Raw genomic sequence first — 17,481 nt, forward strand, 5'->3', positions numbered from 1 at the left:
CCAGACGGAGGGAGTGCCCCCTTGTTTTTTGAGGGGTTTTACAAGGAACAGGATTTCACCATATTTTTTGTATGTACCATTAATATATTTATATAAGTTAATCATGTCCCCCCTTAGTCGTCTTTTTTCAAGGCTAAATAGGTTTAATTCTTTCAATCTTTCCTCATAACTTAAATTCTCCATGCCCCTAATTAGCTTCGTTGCTCTTCTTTGTATTTTTTCCAACTCCAGGGCATCCTTTCTATGAACTGGAGCCCAGAACTGAACTGCATATTCTAGATGAGGCCTCACTAATGCTTTGTAAAGTGGTAATATTACATCCCTGTCCCACGAGTCCATGCCTCTTAATACACGACAATATCCTGCTGGCCTTTGAAGCAGCTGATTGACACTGCATGCTGTTATTGAGTTTATGATTTACAAGTACACCCAGATCCTTCTCAACAAGTGAATCCGCCAGTGTAGCTCCCCCTAGGACATATGATGCATGCAGGTTGTTGGTACCCAGATGCATAACTTTACATTTATCTACATTAAACTTCATCTGCCAAGTGGACGCCCAAACACTTAGTTTGTTTAAATCTGCCTGCAATTCATGATCATCTTCCATAGACTGGACTATATTACATAGCTTGGTGTCATCTGCAAAAATAGAAATAGTGCTATTAATCCCATCCTCTATATCATTAATAAATAAGTTGAATAATAGTGGTCCCAGCACTGAACCCTGGGGTACACCACTTATAACTGGGGACCATTCAGAGTAGGAATCATTGACCACAACTCTCTGGATACGGTCCTTGAGCCAATTCTCAATCCAATTACAAACTATATTTTCTAAACATATAGTCCTTAATTTACCCATTAGGCGTCTATGGGGGACAGTGTCAAATGCCTTTGCAAAGTCCAAAAACACTAAATCCACAGCGGCCTCTCTGTCTAGACTTCTGCTCACCTCTTCATAAAAACAGATTAGGTTAGTTTGACAACTTCTGTCCTTAGTAAAACCGTGCTGGCTGTCACTTATAATGCTATTTATTGTCACATAATCCTGTATATAGTCCCTCAATAGCCCCTCAAACATTTTCCCCACGATGGATGTTAAGCTTACTGGTCTATAATTACCCGGGGAAGACCTAGAGCCCTTTTTGAAAATAGGCACCACATTTGCGCTGCGCCAGTCCCTTGGCACTATACCAGTCACTAGAGATTCTCTGAATATTATGAAAAGGGGGACAGAAATAACTGAACTAAGCTCTTTAAGAATCCTAGGGTGTAACCCATCTGGTCCCGGGGCCTTGTGCACATTTATTTTATTTTATTTAGCTTGTCTGCTTGTAGTATCTTCTAAACCATTTATCTTTTGCCTAGTTTTTTATGATTTCCTGCTTATTTTGATATTGAAATCTAAACAGCAGCGATGTTGTAGTGACCCGGGTATCCTGAACATTGCAGAGAGTGAGCCCACAAAGACCTAAGCGCTGCTGCAATACAGGAAGGACGATCCTTCTTAAAAAAAAAAAAAAAAACTATTTAAAAAAAATTTTTTTATTCTACATGAAAAAGCTCTTTGTAGTGAGATTTTCCAATTTAACTCTTGAGCTACATGCTGCAGTCCACAGCAGTCCAACGAGCTGCATGCATGTATTCTTGCGGACTGCAGCTGTAATTCCATAGTTAAAATTGGAAAATCTCGCTACAAAAAGCCTGCCCCAGCCGTAGGACTAAATACTTTTACAATGCATCTCTAGTGTCTGTTTTTTTTACAATCTTAAGATCCTCCTTCACATTTTTCATTATAAGCCAACAGAGGAATAAGTGACTAAGAACAATCGATATCTTGCGGCATGCACACAATGTTGGCTTTTCCTCTTATCTTTATTCACCACATTCATGTACATACTGTACAGTTGCCAAAATAGTTAAACACTAAACCTCCTGCTAAAATAAAAATCAAGAAAAGATGGTGTATTTTTAACATTATTAAGGCAAGGTTGAACTGGAGGAGTTTGTGTCTTTTTTTTTTCGACCTTCAACACATTTTGAGATTAACAATAAGAGACACAAAGTATGTAGTAGCTAATGTGAACATTACAAATATTAAATAGACCACTCTCTCAGCTTGATGGAAGAGAAACTGAATAATAACAGGGTGCAGCAGGACGTGCCTCTAAAGCAGTTTACTTAATCAGTCCTTTCATTTTCTAAACCTTTTAGCCACCGCTTAAAACAATTTGTAAACAGGGCCCTGCGTCGGACGCTAAACAAGGACAAATCAATGTCTAATTCAGTGACTTTCACTGGTCTTGGGTCCATTTTTAGTACTTCCGCTGCCCTAGTCACCTACAGCATATTAATCAGTAACATGTTCTATAGTCGATTCTGGCAAAGTTCTGTCTTGGCAATTTTTCAAAAAGGTAACCTTGTCGCAAAGTTACACTTCAACTGTCATGCGCTTTTTTTTTTTACTTTGTTTTATTTTAAGAACTACTCTTGGCAATTGTATGTCTGCATAACACCGCCATCAGCCATAAATCACTCGAGATGAGAGTTACCATACAGAATGACTATTACACACCTTGAACTTCTTCAGACATGAACGATTGGCACTGCAGTAATGATATATATACTACAAGGGAGATTTACTGATATTATTCAAAGGCAATACTATACAAATGTAGACAGTTGTGACCATGCATTATTAAAACCTCCACTCAATACCAGAGTTTTCAAGTTGCAGACTCATCTCAACCGAAGTGTGCCCCTGAAGCGGCCAAAACCGGGCAGACATGTAGATTGGCGTGGTTTGCGAATTGACTGCGGGTAAAATAACTTATTTTTAATAGATACATTAAACGGACATTTAGCTGCATAACCGCGCAGCCACTAACAACGGAAATGCTTATACCTCCAGTCAATTTTCAAATCAGGCTGATCTACAGGTCGGTACAGTTTTGGCCGCAACACAGGCCTAAGAGTAGGTTTGATTCCAGATTAACTACACAACCTCAGCCCATGTCATACTCACAGGGGTCATGGAAGCAGAGTTATGGAGTGTTGTTTGATCGGGTCCCCACATTACAGAGCTGCTTCAGCTGTCCCTTTACCTGACGGACTCACAGGTGAAAACAGGTCACTAGTAGTTTTCTGCCCTTTGACTAATAATATAGTGGCTCTGCAGGGTACAAAAAAATATATATATCAAAGTTTGACTAATAACCCTACAGAGCCATCAATATATTAGTCAAGGAAGGAAATTCAGCAGTGGCCACATTGTTCTTTCCATTTCATACACCAGCAAAGAGACAGATGCAGCAGCTCTACAGCGTAAGGACCCTGCTGGAGATCACCACAGATCTCAGCTTCCTGGACCCCTAAAAACATGGGATGGACAATGATATTTTAGGGTTAACTGCAGCCACACTTTGATAGTTTTCGAGTTGGGCTTTTAAAAAAGATTATTGCAAGGTGCCAAACAGGCAAGATCCGTTTTCTGATACAGGAAATGCAATCTAACTACTAACCTGTACTTAAAAGAGAATGCTATTTTTATCTTAGGAAATGCGTGTCCAAAAGTTTTTCATCACAATGTATAAAAGATTTGCCTTTCCTTTAAGCATCAATAAATGATGCACGTAGCTTGGATAACCTTTAGGCCAGATTCACACATAGCATTTAGGTGCGTTTTTTGTGTTGTTTTTAGAGGCATGTTTCAATGGCAAAAACTCAGTGGCTAGATATTTGCTTTTAGTCTATAGGAATATATGAATATCTCTGCACATTGCATTTTGGTTTGTGCCATTTTTTCCCCTCTTTTCTAACTAGGGGCGTTTTTGTTTTTTTGTTTTGTTTTTTTAAAAAATGCCACATGCTCTAGGTTTTTCATCATACACTTTTTAATATGCCTTAGAGATGCGTGAGTGTTTTACTTAAAAAACGGTGTCGAGAACACTGACTGGACAGCCATTCTTGTCCACTATACAGTATAATAATCATTGATGGGGGTTAAAAATACCTAGTCTCCATTTCCCACACCTCCTCTTCCGGCTTGCTGTTTAAGAATGAAATGTGCATGCAGATGCTGGTGAGTGATGTCACCAACTGTGACCACCCGGTACATTCACATAAACTGCGCTGATGTACAACTCTAAAACTACTGCTTCCCCCATTTAGTCAAATGGGGAGAAGCTGTAGTCTGCCACTACCGCCACTGAGGTCACACTAGCAGCTAAAAGGAGAAAGGATGTCAGGGATGAATATAGCTATTTAGCCCTGACAATTTCCAAAGCGACTGTCCGACCCCATAGTCAATTAAAGGCTGGATTTACACATGCAATTTTTTAGGTCTTTTATTTTTTATCAAAAGCCAGGCATGGTTACAATAGAGGACAGATAAGTCCGTTCTTTAAAAAAAAAACAAAAAAAAAACTCCTAAATCTGGCTAAGAAAAAAACTGGACGTGAAACTGAATGTGTTATTCCAGTCTAAAAGGGGATTACGTTTTATGGCATATCAATGATTGGTGTGATCACTTCGCATTCTCTTTAACGACCATTAATTTCTATATAGAGCATTTTCTTGAGTGGTTCTCCACAGGACATTAGTACCCCACAGAAAACCTGGCTAATATAGCCCCTGTAAGAGATGTAATGGCAGACATATTAGTTCTCAAACAGCCCAGAAACAGGTATACCTAAGAAATTAAAAAGATTCTTTTTTTTTAAACTTTACAGTAACAACCCAAAGGAATTGTTTTTAGAGGAGTTTTTAGTTCAGCTGTATAGCAAATATCACAAATGTTAGACACATATATGGAAAAACAAATGCCGAGTATAAGAGATGAGTGGAAGATAGAGGAGGGGTACAGGGCTCGTATAGGGTGCCGGTAAACTCAAAACAACTCCTGGTATGGTTAATTATGAGCCGGTGTTTGAGAATACTTCTCCCTGTCCTGATCAACTGCATATATACAACATTGATGCTCTCACAGATGAGTCACAAAGCACATAACAAAAGCCATTAGTATTTCTATCTAAAAAAAAAGAAAAAAAGTAGTTCTCACGAGAGAAGGAGAATTAATCAAAAGCCCAGTGATTACTATTCTCCAAAATTGCACTTTCTTTCCGGTTTCCAGTAATCAGAAGCCAAGCAGCTACTGACAGCAGATATCTAGCTGTGAAAATGCCTTGTATGGAATAAAAATACATCAGATAATTGCAATAATGAGTATTAAAAACCACACAACTCCAATCCCATTATCTGAATTGATGAACCCAAGGATGAATATTTCACCATCATTTTGAATGCAAAACACATCAAGGCTCATCAATGTGGTCCTGTTAGAGGTATTCTGGTACATTTTAGGGGTGAGCGGTAACAATATTACAAATAAGTAAACTATGAATATTTCCTAGGCCCTCATCTCTATGCCCTGCCATTTATTTGCTCAGTCTACGGGCCTATTAGCAACACAGACTTTACAATGACCATGTTTCCAGATGCAAGCTAGCGTCTAGAGATCACGGTTATAGGGTAAACAGCCACCATGAAGAAATGAACTTTGTCGACCACAATCCTTAGGTAAGCCATACTTATCAAATGTCGATCCACGGTCAGAGGACTCTGAGTGTAAGAAGAAAATATTCCCCGCAGCATTACTCCACCAGCCTAAATTGTTGAGACCTGACAGGAAAGGCTCATCGATTCATGCAGCTTGTGCCAAATTCTGACCCTCCAATCAGCATGGTGCCACAGAAATCTGGATTCATCTGACCATGCAATGTTTTTCCACTTCTCAGTGATCCAATTTTTGCACTCTTGTCTATTGGAGTTTTGCTTTTCAGTTTCCTTTAGATAAAAATGGCGCTTGAACTTGTCATCTTCTCTTATAGTCAATCCGTTCTAAAGAACGTCACGTTGTATGTTTGAACACGTTAGTTGGTACCCCAGCATTGTATTCGGCTGCAATTTGATTGACTGCACCGCCTGTTCATTAGAACGATTTTTGACATCCTCCTCTGACCCCTTTTGTCGATGAGTTATTTACGTCCACAGTATTCCCTTTCACTGGATGTTTTTCCTCGATTACACCATTCTCCGTATACTCTCAGCACTGTTGCATGAGAAAACCCCCCAAGGTTGGCAGTTTTTAAAATATTGGCCTGGCTAGTCTAGCACTAATGACCGTGCCACATTTAAAGCCGCTCAGATTGCTCCATTTTACAATTCTAATGTAGATTTATGCTGAAACTGATCCAAGGAAAATCTGCTCACTTTATTTTATGCTGCACCCCGGGTTATGTGTCTAATTTACATACAGGGAAGCTCCAATTGTGAAAGACCTGTTTTTCTCACTAATGCACAAACTCCTTTAGTACTTTACAACATAAGAAAAGCTATGGTTATGTCTGCACTGCAAAACATGTTTGTGGCTACACTAAATTTATGCGCTTTTTACCTATGCAACTTGTGTACAGACATAGTTGGGAAGATTTATCAATTAATTTATGCCAGTTTTCTGACATAAAAAAAGTGGAGCAGGGTCTTCATACATTTGCCATTGTTTTTAGACACATACAAATCTGTTGGGAAAAGTGGGCGGGGTTTCAGAGCTCATTTACTCTAGTTTGTCTATTTTGAAAAATAAATAAATAAAGTCAGAAAACACCAGGCCCAACCTGGCGTTTTCCCTCTATGACAGATTCATCAACTGGGCAGGCATCCGGTCAATGAATCTGGTGCACAATGCTCTGGGGGAGAGTTTAGCAAACCATTCTTAGGGTGTGCTAGTAATTAATCTACTCCATTGGTTTTTATTAGTCTGCTTAAATTTCACTGTAATAAGTACCATGGTTGTTTAAAGGTGACATGTCACCTCTACTGACAAGCATATTTTTGTAAATATTTGTATTCACCATGAAATTCTGGAAAAATGTTTCTTAGAACGTTGTGCCTTTGCTCTATTATTCCTTCTAGAAAGTTATAAATAAATAGACAACTGGGTGTTACCATTACTCTTGTCAAAGGGGTTTGTGCCTACATAGTCCCACTCCGTCAGCACTGACTGGACATTGTCAGACTGTGCAGGGACACACCCGCAACTGGTTGTCAATTGATTTATACATTTCCAGGAGTATTAACAGGAACAACAAAACACAGAGTTCTAAATAAGAATGCTCCAAAATAAGAATGCTCCAAAATAGTTATTTTATCGGGAAAGCAAATATTTACTAAAACATGTCAGGGGAGATGACATGTCCTCTTTAATTACAACAACATGGTTGCCAGAAAGCATCAGTGTTTGTTTTACACGGCACATCAACAGTGCTCCATGGTGTACGCCGAGTTATAACTGCTTTATCTAATAAAAGAAGCGGAATCCGGTGCAAAGTATATTGTAGATTAAAGCAACATCGTGAGCACTACTCACTTCAGTTTTTGAGGGCAAACAGGATGTACACTCCAAAATTATATATTCCATAGTTCTCATTCTAGCATATAGGCTATTTACACCTTTGAAAACATAAATTTTTATTTTAAAAAAAAATATCAGTGTGTTTGGTGCAACTTTCTAATGACTTTTTATTAAAACATTTTTAAACTTTTTGAGATACAGCTGCTTTATATCCTGTGTACAGAGCAGCTGTATCTTGCGCTGAGACCTGAATCTGTCAGGACAGCTGGACTGACAGGTTCAGCGTCAGCGGGTCCGATCACATCTTACGAACGAACACGTTACGAACTTGTGATCGGTAGCAGACACTGAACGGTCAGTCCCGCTGACCTGACAGATTCAGGTCTCAGCGCACGATACAGCTGCTCTGTATACAGGATGCAAAGCAGCTGTATCTCAAAAATTACAAATAATTTTTAATAAAAAGTAATTAAAAAGTTGAACCAATCACACTGATACTTCTTTTTTAATTATTATTCATAAAAAAAAACTGTTTTCAAAAGGTGTACATAAGAATAATTAAACCTAAATGTAATGGACCAAAAGGGTTTCTTTTGTCTTATCAGTGGTGTATTAATGCCTTGTCTCCATAGTGGAAGAAACGCTTTAGAGAGTCTAACCTCACATATTGATTAGCCAGCATATCTACAAATAATTTTCACACTTTACTCATTTAATAACTGTAACCCGGTTATTCAAACACCACTGAAAAGAAGACTAAATTACTGATCCAGATATGTAATATGAAAGCCAAAATGTTCAACTCCCATGATTCACATGTAGGAATACAAGAGCCATTGGCGTACAAAACAGATTGTACATCTGGATATGCACACTAATATAAAATATGTCCCCAAGCATGCATCTTTGTCTTTAGTTAGATAAGAAATCTATATTCCTTGAAGGTTTAGGATGATATTGAAGATGGCTTTGTATGCATATTCTTCACACTAAATACATTTCTTGTTGCCATAGAAATAATGATCTCAACTATTGATTATAGTCATTACCACAAGGAAATTTAGCAGTAAGGACATGACTATTTGCTTAAGGATTATTATTTCCAGTATAAAGGAGGGGGAAAAAAAATCTTTTATTTACAGCCTATAAAATTCCATAAAGATGATGCGTAAATGATTAGGGAGTTCTAGTCCATACAATCAATTACACACCAAGTATATTAAACTAATGTAATACGTTAATCCAGGATTTAAAGAGTCACTGCACACTTTTTTTCATGACAGACATGGATTGCATTTGAAAATCAACAACATTTACTAAATAGCTTAATCAGTCGGTTTGTTTTTATGGTTAAAAATCTATTTGAAGTTTCCTGTTTGTTCTATTTCAGGGCCCCTGAAATTCATCCTCCACCGTCTGTTGCTACGGCTATTCCGTCTTCATATCCAGGGAAATGGGTCCACTTCAAATAGCCATATCTCCAGTTCTGTCACAGCTAGAACTCCTGGTGGCACATGAAAGATAAGAACCTTCATATGCTAGGAAAACCACTGTTCTAGGTGAACCACAGCCCGAGATGTCTCTATTTAAAGAGAGACGGTCACCACATTATAAGTGCCCTATCTCCTACACAAGGAGATCGGCGCTATAATGTAGGTGACAGCGGTGCTTTTTATTTAGAAAAACGATCTATTTTCACCACGTTATTAGCGATTTTAGCTTTATGCTAATTACTTTCTTAATGGACAACTGGCCGTGTTTTACTATTGACCAAGTGGGCGTCGTACAGAGGAGTGTATGACGCTGATCAATGTCATACACTTCTCTCCATTCATTTCCTCAGCGCATAGGGATCCTTATGTAGGAGATAGGGCACTTATAATGTGGTGACAAAGCCTCTTTAAGGTGAGCCCCCTTCCCTTCAGTCTCACAGTGAGCCTGCATTCCGTGTCTTTAGTTAGAACGCATCCAGGAGTCTTAGAACTCGTTCATCGCTCCAAATGCATAGTGCAAGTGAAATTACAGCCTATCTTTACTCATGCACTTGGCACTCTTTATCTCACAGTAGATAGGGACACTACAGTTACTGTAATTTCACTTGAACGGCGCACTCAAAGCAATGCAGGAGTTCTAAGATTTGTGGACGTGCTCTAACTAAAGACACCTAAAAACCCCACATTTATAAAAGATCTAGACAGCGTTAAATAGTTAAAGGCTATGAAGTAAACCTTTGAAAGGGATTTTTTTTTTTAAATAGGTCAGTGTGTTTGGTGAAACTTTATAATTAGTTTTTATTTAAAATTATTTTTACTTTTTCAGATACGGCTAATCCGTATTCTGCATACAGATCAGTTGTATCATTCGCTAAGACCTGAATCTGTCAGTCCCACGGACCTGACAGGTTCAGGGTCAGCGGAATCCACCTTTAATCTATCACATCTAAGTTATGAACTTAGATGTGATTGATAACAGGCGGCTGCTGCGTGTCAGACACTTAGTACCCACTTTTACTAAACCCGTCAGTCCCGCGGACACAACAGGAACAGGATTTAGCGAACGATACAGTTTCTCTGTATAGAGAATACAGAGCAGCTGTATCTCAAAGTAAAAATTATTTTTAATAATAACTAATTAAAGTTGCACCAATCACACTAATTGACTGTTTGTTTGTTTGTTTGTTTTTAAATAAACAATCCCTTTCAAAGGTTTACAAAGCCTTTAACCCGTTAGTGACCGGCCCATCGTGTTTCTACGTCGGTCACTAACGGGCCTTATTCCGATGCCATAGACTTTTTACATCGCGGCATCGGAATAAGTAAACAGAGCAGGGAGCTGTCAAATCTCCCTGCTCTCAGCTGCCAGAGGCAGCTGAGGGCTAGGAGCGTCCCTGCTCTGCCGGGTGAGATCGATATTAGTATCGATCTCACCCGTTTAACCCCTCAGATGCGGTGCTCAATAGCGAGCACCACATCTGAGTGGTTTTGGAGAGAGGGAGGGAGCTCCCTCTCTCCCCCACCGACACGCGGCGATACGATCGCCGAATGTCTGTCTCTCCAATGGCAGCCGGGGGCCTAATAAAGGCCCCCAGGTCTGCCTGGAGCGAATGCCTGCTAGATCATGCCGGAGGCATGACCTAGCAGATGCATGTCCTTTTTAAACGGACAGGCATAATACACTGCAATACAGAAGTATTGCAGTGTATTATAATAGCGATCGCAGAATCGCATATTATAGTCCCCTAGTGGGACTAGTAAAAAAGTTTAAAAAAAAGTTTAATAAAGTTAATTAAAAAAAAATGTGAAAACAAAAATTAAAAACCCACTTTTTCCCCTTACAAACTGCTTTACTATTAAAAAACCAAAATAAAGTAAAAAAGTTACACATATTTGGTATCGCCGTGTCCGTAACGACCCCGATTATAAAGCTATTACATTACTTAACCCGCATGGTGAACGCTGTAAAAAATGTAATAAAAAACAACAGAAAAATTGCTGTTTTCTATGAATCCTGACTTTAAAAAAATGTGATTAAAAAGTGATCAAAAAGTCGCATCTACTCCAAAATGGTACCACTAAAAACTACAAGTCGTCCCGCAAAAAAAAAGCCCTCATACAATCGCATCGGCGAAAAAATAAAAACGTTACGGCTCTTCAAATATAGAGACACAAAAACAAATAATTTAGAAAAGAAAGCGTTTTTACTGTGTAAAAGTAGTAAAACATACAAAAACTATACAAATTTGGTATCGTTGCAATCGTAACAACCCGCTGAATAAAGTTATTGTGTTATTTATATCAAAGGTAAACGGCGTCGATTTAAGATGCGAAAAAGAGTGGCGAAATTTCAGATTTTTCTCTATTCCCCCCAAAAAAAAGTTAATAAAAGTTAATCAATAAATAATATGCACCTCAAAATGATGCTATTAAAAAATACAACTTGTCCCGCAAAAAACAAGACCTTATACAGCTATGTCGACGCAAAAATAAAAAGGTTATAGCTCTTGGAATGAGACGATTGAAAAACATAAAAAATAGCTTGGTCATTAAGGTCCAAAATAGGCTGGTCATTAAGGGGTTAAAGAGGCTCTGTCACCAGATTATAAGTGCCCTATCTCCTACATAATCTGATCGGCGCTGGAATGTAGATAACAGCAGTGGTTTTTATTTTGAAAAACGATCATTTTTGAGCAAGTTATGAGCTAGCTTAGATTTATGCTAATGAGTTTCTCAATGGACAACTGGGCGTGTTTTTACTTTTTACCAACTGGGCGTTGTGAAGAGAAGTGTATGAGGCTGACCAATCAGTGACTAATCAGTGTCATACACTTCTCATTGTTCCAGCCCAGCATGATCCACAGCACAGTGTGATTGTGCAGTGAAAGAAGCTGGGCTAGAACAATGAGAAGTGTAGGACACTGATTAGTCACTGATTGGTCAGCCTCATACACGTTTTTCAAAATAAAAACCACTGCTGTTATCTACATTACAGCGCCGATTGGATTATGTAGGAGATAGGGCGCTTATAATCTGGTGAAAAAAAAGCAAAAAAAAAGCTCTGCAAGATTACATTTGATAACTACTATATAATTAGAGGGGTTGTCTCATGAAAACAACTCCTGATCATATGGCCTATTAGGGCATATGGGTGACAGAGGGGGGGTCTCTCACTGGCTTATGAGCCGGAACACAGAGCCGATCTTTAGGAGTGGCTCTTGCTCAGGCGAACACGAGCCATACATGTATTACATGGACAGCCATTCATCTGAAAGGCTGCCATTTAACACTACATTTCCTCTGCAGTCAGGAGCCTGACTTGCTGCGATTGGCTTATTGCCATGCTCCCAAATAAAAGGAGTGGTCTGTGGGGAGATAGCGGGAGGGGGGAATAGTATGGAGCAGGCTAACACCTCGCTCTAACGGATGGAATCTGAAATAAAGCGGATTCCAAATGTTTGAGGAGTTAGATGCCGCTGTGAATAGTGACCACGGCATGAAAGCTGATGGACTAAGGAGGGGGGGCCGTTCTGTAACGCCATTGGCCCCCAGCAAAGTGATCGCGGGATGTTGATGGGTTGTCATGGAAACCCAGAGCCTAATGAAGGCCCCCAGGTCTGTTATCTTGGTCCTCTTCATAGGAGACTTAAAAGTACAGTATAATGCAATACATAAGTATTGCACCAGTGATTAACCCCTTAATAACGAAGGTATTTTAAACCTTAATGAACGATTTTTTAAGTTTTTCCAAAGATCTAGAACTTTTTTATTTTTGTGTCGACACAGCTGTATAAGGACTTTTTTTTGCGGGACAAGTTGTATTTTATAATTGCACCATTTTGGGGTATATATAATTTATTGATTAACTTTTTAATAACTTTTTTAGTGGGGTACTGGAAAAAAAAACAAATTTCGGCTTTTTTTGCATCCTAATTTTACGCCGTTAACCGTGTGGTATAAATAACATAATAACTTTATTCAGCGGGTCGTTACGATTGCGGCAATACCAAATTTATATAGATTTTTTTATGTTTTCCTACTTATACACACTAAAAAGTATTTTTTTCAAAATTTGCTTTTGTGTCGCCATATTTTAAGAGCCATAACTTTTTTATTTTTTGACCGATGCAGCTGTATGAGGGCTTTTTTTTTGGAGTAGATGCGATCACTTTTTATCAAATTCTTTTGAAGGCGGGATGAACAGAAAACAGCAATTCTGGCGTTGTTTTTTACGGCGTTCACCGTGCGGGTTAAATAATGTAATACGGTAGTTTTATAGTTAGGTTCGTTACCGACGCGGCGATACCAAATATGAGTAACTTTTTTTCATTAAGTACTTTGTAAGGGGAAAAAGTGGGGGGGTGGGGGGTTTATTTTTTTTTACTTGGCACATTTATTTATTTATTTCAAACTTTATTAAACTTTTTTTTAACTTTATTTTTAGTCCCACTAGGGGACTTCACTGTGCAAACTTTTGATCACTATTATAATACACTGCAATACTTCACTAAAGGCAGACCTGGGGGCCTTTCTTAGGCCCACAGGCTGCCATAGAACCCATCGGCACACCGCGATGCACGCGGGGATGCCAGTGGGATGAGAGATGGAGCCCCCTCCCTCTAAAATCACTCAGATGCGGCGCTCGCTATTGAGCGCCGCATCTGAGGGGTTAAATATGATCGGAGAACATTGTTAGTGGTCTCCGATCGTTGCCCTGAAGCCCGAGGCTGTTAGCAACAGCACGGGCTTCAGGAGATCCCCGCACGATGCAGGGAAAGTTCTTTTGAAGTGCCGACGTAAAAACAGTATACGCCGGTCGTTAATAAATCTCATGCTCAAGTCAAAAACAAAAAAAAAATGTTTTCTTTTTAAAGTAATGAACAATGTACTATCTACTTATCTATTATTTTTTTTAAATTAAATTTATTTATTTTAAAGGGGAAAAACAAAAACCTTTTCCCATTTGTTTAATAAAATCAACTAAATTATAAAAAGCAAAAAAAAAAAAGCATAAATTCCATCGCCACATCCGCTAAAATCAGAGCTATAAAAAGATAGCATTAATTATTCCAGACTGTGAATGTCATTAAAACAATAAGAAAAAAAAAGAGACCGCTTTTTGGTCACCTCACCTTACCCCAAAACATGGAATAAACAGTGATCAAAAAGTTGTATGTACCCCAAAATGATACCAATAGAAACTACAGCTCACCCTGCAAAAAATAAGTCAGTCATCGACAGAAAAAGTTATGGGCCTCAGAATATGTAATATATCTTAAACAATAGTGTTGTTATTTTGTAATTTAGTAGAACATATAAAAAAAAAAAATATATATATAAGTTTGGTATTGCCATAATCGTATTGGCCCAAAGAATAAAGTCAACATGTCATTTTTACCATACAGTAAACACCGTAAAAAAAAAAACTCCCAAAAAAACAATGGAGGATTTGCGATTTTATTTTCCATCACACCCCACAAAATATTTTTTTATGTTTCTCAGTACATTAAAAACTATAACTTTTCCTTAAAAAAAAACAACAAATCCCTGGTTTGGCAGTGTAGACCAAAAAGCTTTAAGACCGGGAGCGGCTCTGGCCTCCAGACAGACCGGACGTAGAATTCAGCAGGGTGTGCAGTGAGAGCTCGGTTGAGGATTCTCTTCAGTTTACCCTGACAAATAAATTCAAGAAAAGAAGTCGCTAAAGCAATCTAAGTAAATCCAGTCTAGGTACCAAGAGTGTGAGCGCCCTTCTCGTACCGCAATGAACCAAAGAAGGGTCACACTCAATCCCTCTAATGCACACCTTGGCAGTAAGTTCTGCATAAAGGGTACAAAGTGTTGAGAAACACTGGACCAAATCCCATACGTCTTAAAATAATTTAAATAGGGTCACAAGACTGAGTCAAACGCCTTGCGTAAATCCCTACTCAACAACGTACCCAGTCTGGAGGAGCTTTCATTCCTATTTAATATAGATATAGCATTAAAGGACCGACTGACATTGTCCGCTGCCTGTCTACTGGGAATTTCAGTAAAGATTTTTATATCACTGTAAGGGTATGTTCACACGAGGTCATTACGTCCGTAATTGACGGACGTATTTCGGCCGCAAGTACCGGACCGAACACACTGCAGGCAGCCGGGCTCCTAGCATCATAGTTATGTACGACGCTAGGAGTCCCTGCCTCGCTGCCGGACAACTGTCCCGTACTGTAATCATGTTTTCAGTACGAGACAGTTGTCCGGCAGCGAGGCAGGGACTCCTAGCATCGTACATAACTACGATGCTAGGAGCCCGGCTCCCTGCAGTGTGTTTGGTCCGGTACTTGCGGCCGAAATACGTCCGTCAATTACGGACGTAATGACCTCGTGTGAACATAGCCATAGGCTGAATGCACATGTTGCGTATTATGTGCGGATTTGCCGCGTGTATTTTCATGTGGCAAATCCGCAGCGTAATACAGTACCAGCAAAGTAAATGAGATTTCAAGAAATCTCATCTACACAGTGTATATTTTTTCTGTGCGTAAATTGACCTGCAACGCATATTTTAAATTCTGCAACATGTAAATTTATCCTACAATTCCGTTTGCGAATTGTATCGGACTATTTTTTAAAGAAAAACACACCTATTTCATCAAAATGTAAATACCGCACCTAAAAACAGGGCGGTTTTAGCTGCGTAGACCTGCGGTTTTGGTGTGGACTTTCCTCATCAAATTACACAACGTTTGCATGTAGCCTTAGTCAGCGAGATACATCAATAATTCTCCTTGTACGAGTGATCTCTGAGGTTTGGGAATCACGTTAATGTGAGCCATATTAGGGAAGTCCATCAGGTATTCTATTTTGAGGAGCTTCATGGATGGAAACTTAACAGACAAAAGTTTGTACGTGGGAAGGTTGGATTGCATATAAGCGCTTACTGGACATGCCACTCCATACTCCTGCTCTATCTTCTAATGCGGACTGTCCTAGCACCTAAGTAGTACCCCTGACTTACCCATGTATTTGCATTTATCTTGATAATATACCTTGGTATCCCTGTGATTTACAACTGAACTCTGCACTTTTGCCTTTGTATTAGAGTTTACGAAAACTCGCTTGGAGGTAACCTGCCAACATTTTTTTTCTTATTTTTGTATGCAGTGGTCTGGTCTTGACCCTATTTTGTATTTTTTGAAAAAGGTTGTAAAATTGTTTGTTTGTATCTCTGTATGCGATTTGTTTTTCGCACAGGTGTCTGATTACATATGCCTTCTTGCTACCCTGCATGGTACGCAATAATCTTGATTGCCAAAACCCCGCTTTTATGTCATTTTTTTTACAAGCCAGAAAAAGTGCAAAAAAAAAAATCGTATGAAGGGGGCCAAAAAAATTAAAAATCGCAATTGCATTCACTAAATTACCTCTATCGCCAAACAAAAATGAAGTTTACATAAGTGGCAAGGGGTGCAAAACTATTGCCCTCTTTAAGTCCATATGTTTTAATAATGCACATGGAAAATGGTTGTCCTGATATACTGTATATGACTAAGGCAACATACTTTGTGAATTAGAGATCCATCAATTAAAGGTATTCATACTTGTACATTTTAATCCGCCAAAAGTATTAGCATATAGAAACAGAGTACTGCAAGTGATAAATGTTTCATGAACCTTTTTGCTGATAACAAGCATTTTTCTGTAGCTAACATTCTTACCCATGGATTCAGATGTTTGGCTGCCAACTACACGAAGCAACATGGGCTGGTTGCTCTCTGATCTCTGCAGCGAGGGAGTAGGAGAGGAAAATGTTGTACCATTGACCTTTGCCTCAGCTTGCGGCTAAAACATAAGAAAAACGGAAATAAAGGATTCTGCTTGCAGGAATCCGAAGTCAAATAATCAATGATTTTCAGACTAAACATTGAGTATCAAGTAAAACATGTCAAGATTGCATTCTTTCAGTGAGTACATGCTGCTTGGAAGAAAAAAAAAAAAGCATGGAGGGAGAGAGGTGATTATCTCTCATTTCCCCTTCGCTACTACTTAAACATCCCATTCTTTGCGGCTATATAGAGCTGCAACAGTGGTTCCCCACCTGAGCAGTACAGAATGTACGAGTGTTACTGTAGCTACAAAAATCACTCCGTAGAAGGGCCAGGAATCATTGAAACAAAATCACATGGCTTCATATTCTAGAGAATGTTTATTTATAAACTGGTAAACTCAATATTTTATAGCAGGGGGCAGTATGCAAAGCCACACATGACCACGAAAAAATGCAGCTACAAACTATTTTTTGTTTTCCGTCACATATACTGATTTACCTGACCTTTATGTCAATGGTAAATTATCCCACGCTACATCGTGATTATATATTAAACTACAGATTGACATCCTGGTTCAGATTATTCAGAACAGTCACGTGATCACAGTATAAAGTAATGACCCTTATCACAAGATCTTTGTTTGGAAGTTAGAAGACAAATTTACATAACCGTGAATAAATCCCTGTTTATTTATGATGTTATGTAAGATAGACACTAAAAATCAGAGTCAAGAACAAAGTATTAAAACATTTTGAGA

The 17,481-nt window shown here is 38.8% G+C and overlaps 1 protein-coding gene across 8 annotated transcripts in view; it reads right to left on the bottom strand.

Moving 5' to 3' along the window:
- DMD (dystrophin) overlaps window positions 1-17,481 on the bottom strand; it is a 2,416,993-nt gene that overhangs the window by 17,141 nt on the left and 2,382,371 nt on the right. For 7 of the 8 annotated variants that reach the window (XM_075852742.1, XM_075852740.1, XM_075852736.1 and 4 more), the window contains one exon: window positions 16,614-16,737. In XM_075852742.1, coding sequence (XP_075708857.1) covers window positions 16,614-16,737 — 124 coding nt within the window. Of the gene's footprint in view, window positions 1-3,079; window positions 3,176-16,613; window positions 16,738-17,481 lie in introns of those variants that run through there. The other variant, XM_075852739.1, reaches the window with a different exon arrangement.

This window comes from Rhinoderma darwinii, chromosome 2 (assembly GCF_050947455.1).
Source record: "Rhinoderma darwinii isolate aRhiDar2 chromosome 2, aRhiDar2.hap1, whole genome shotgun sequence".
Classification (NCBI taxonomy): Eukaryota; Metazoa; Chordata; class Amphibia; order Anura; family Rhinodermatidae; genus Rhinoderma; species Rhinoderma darwinii.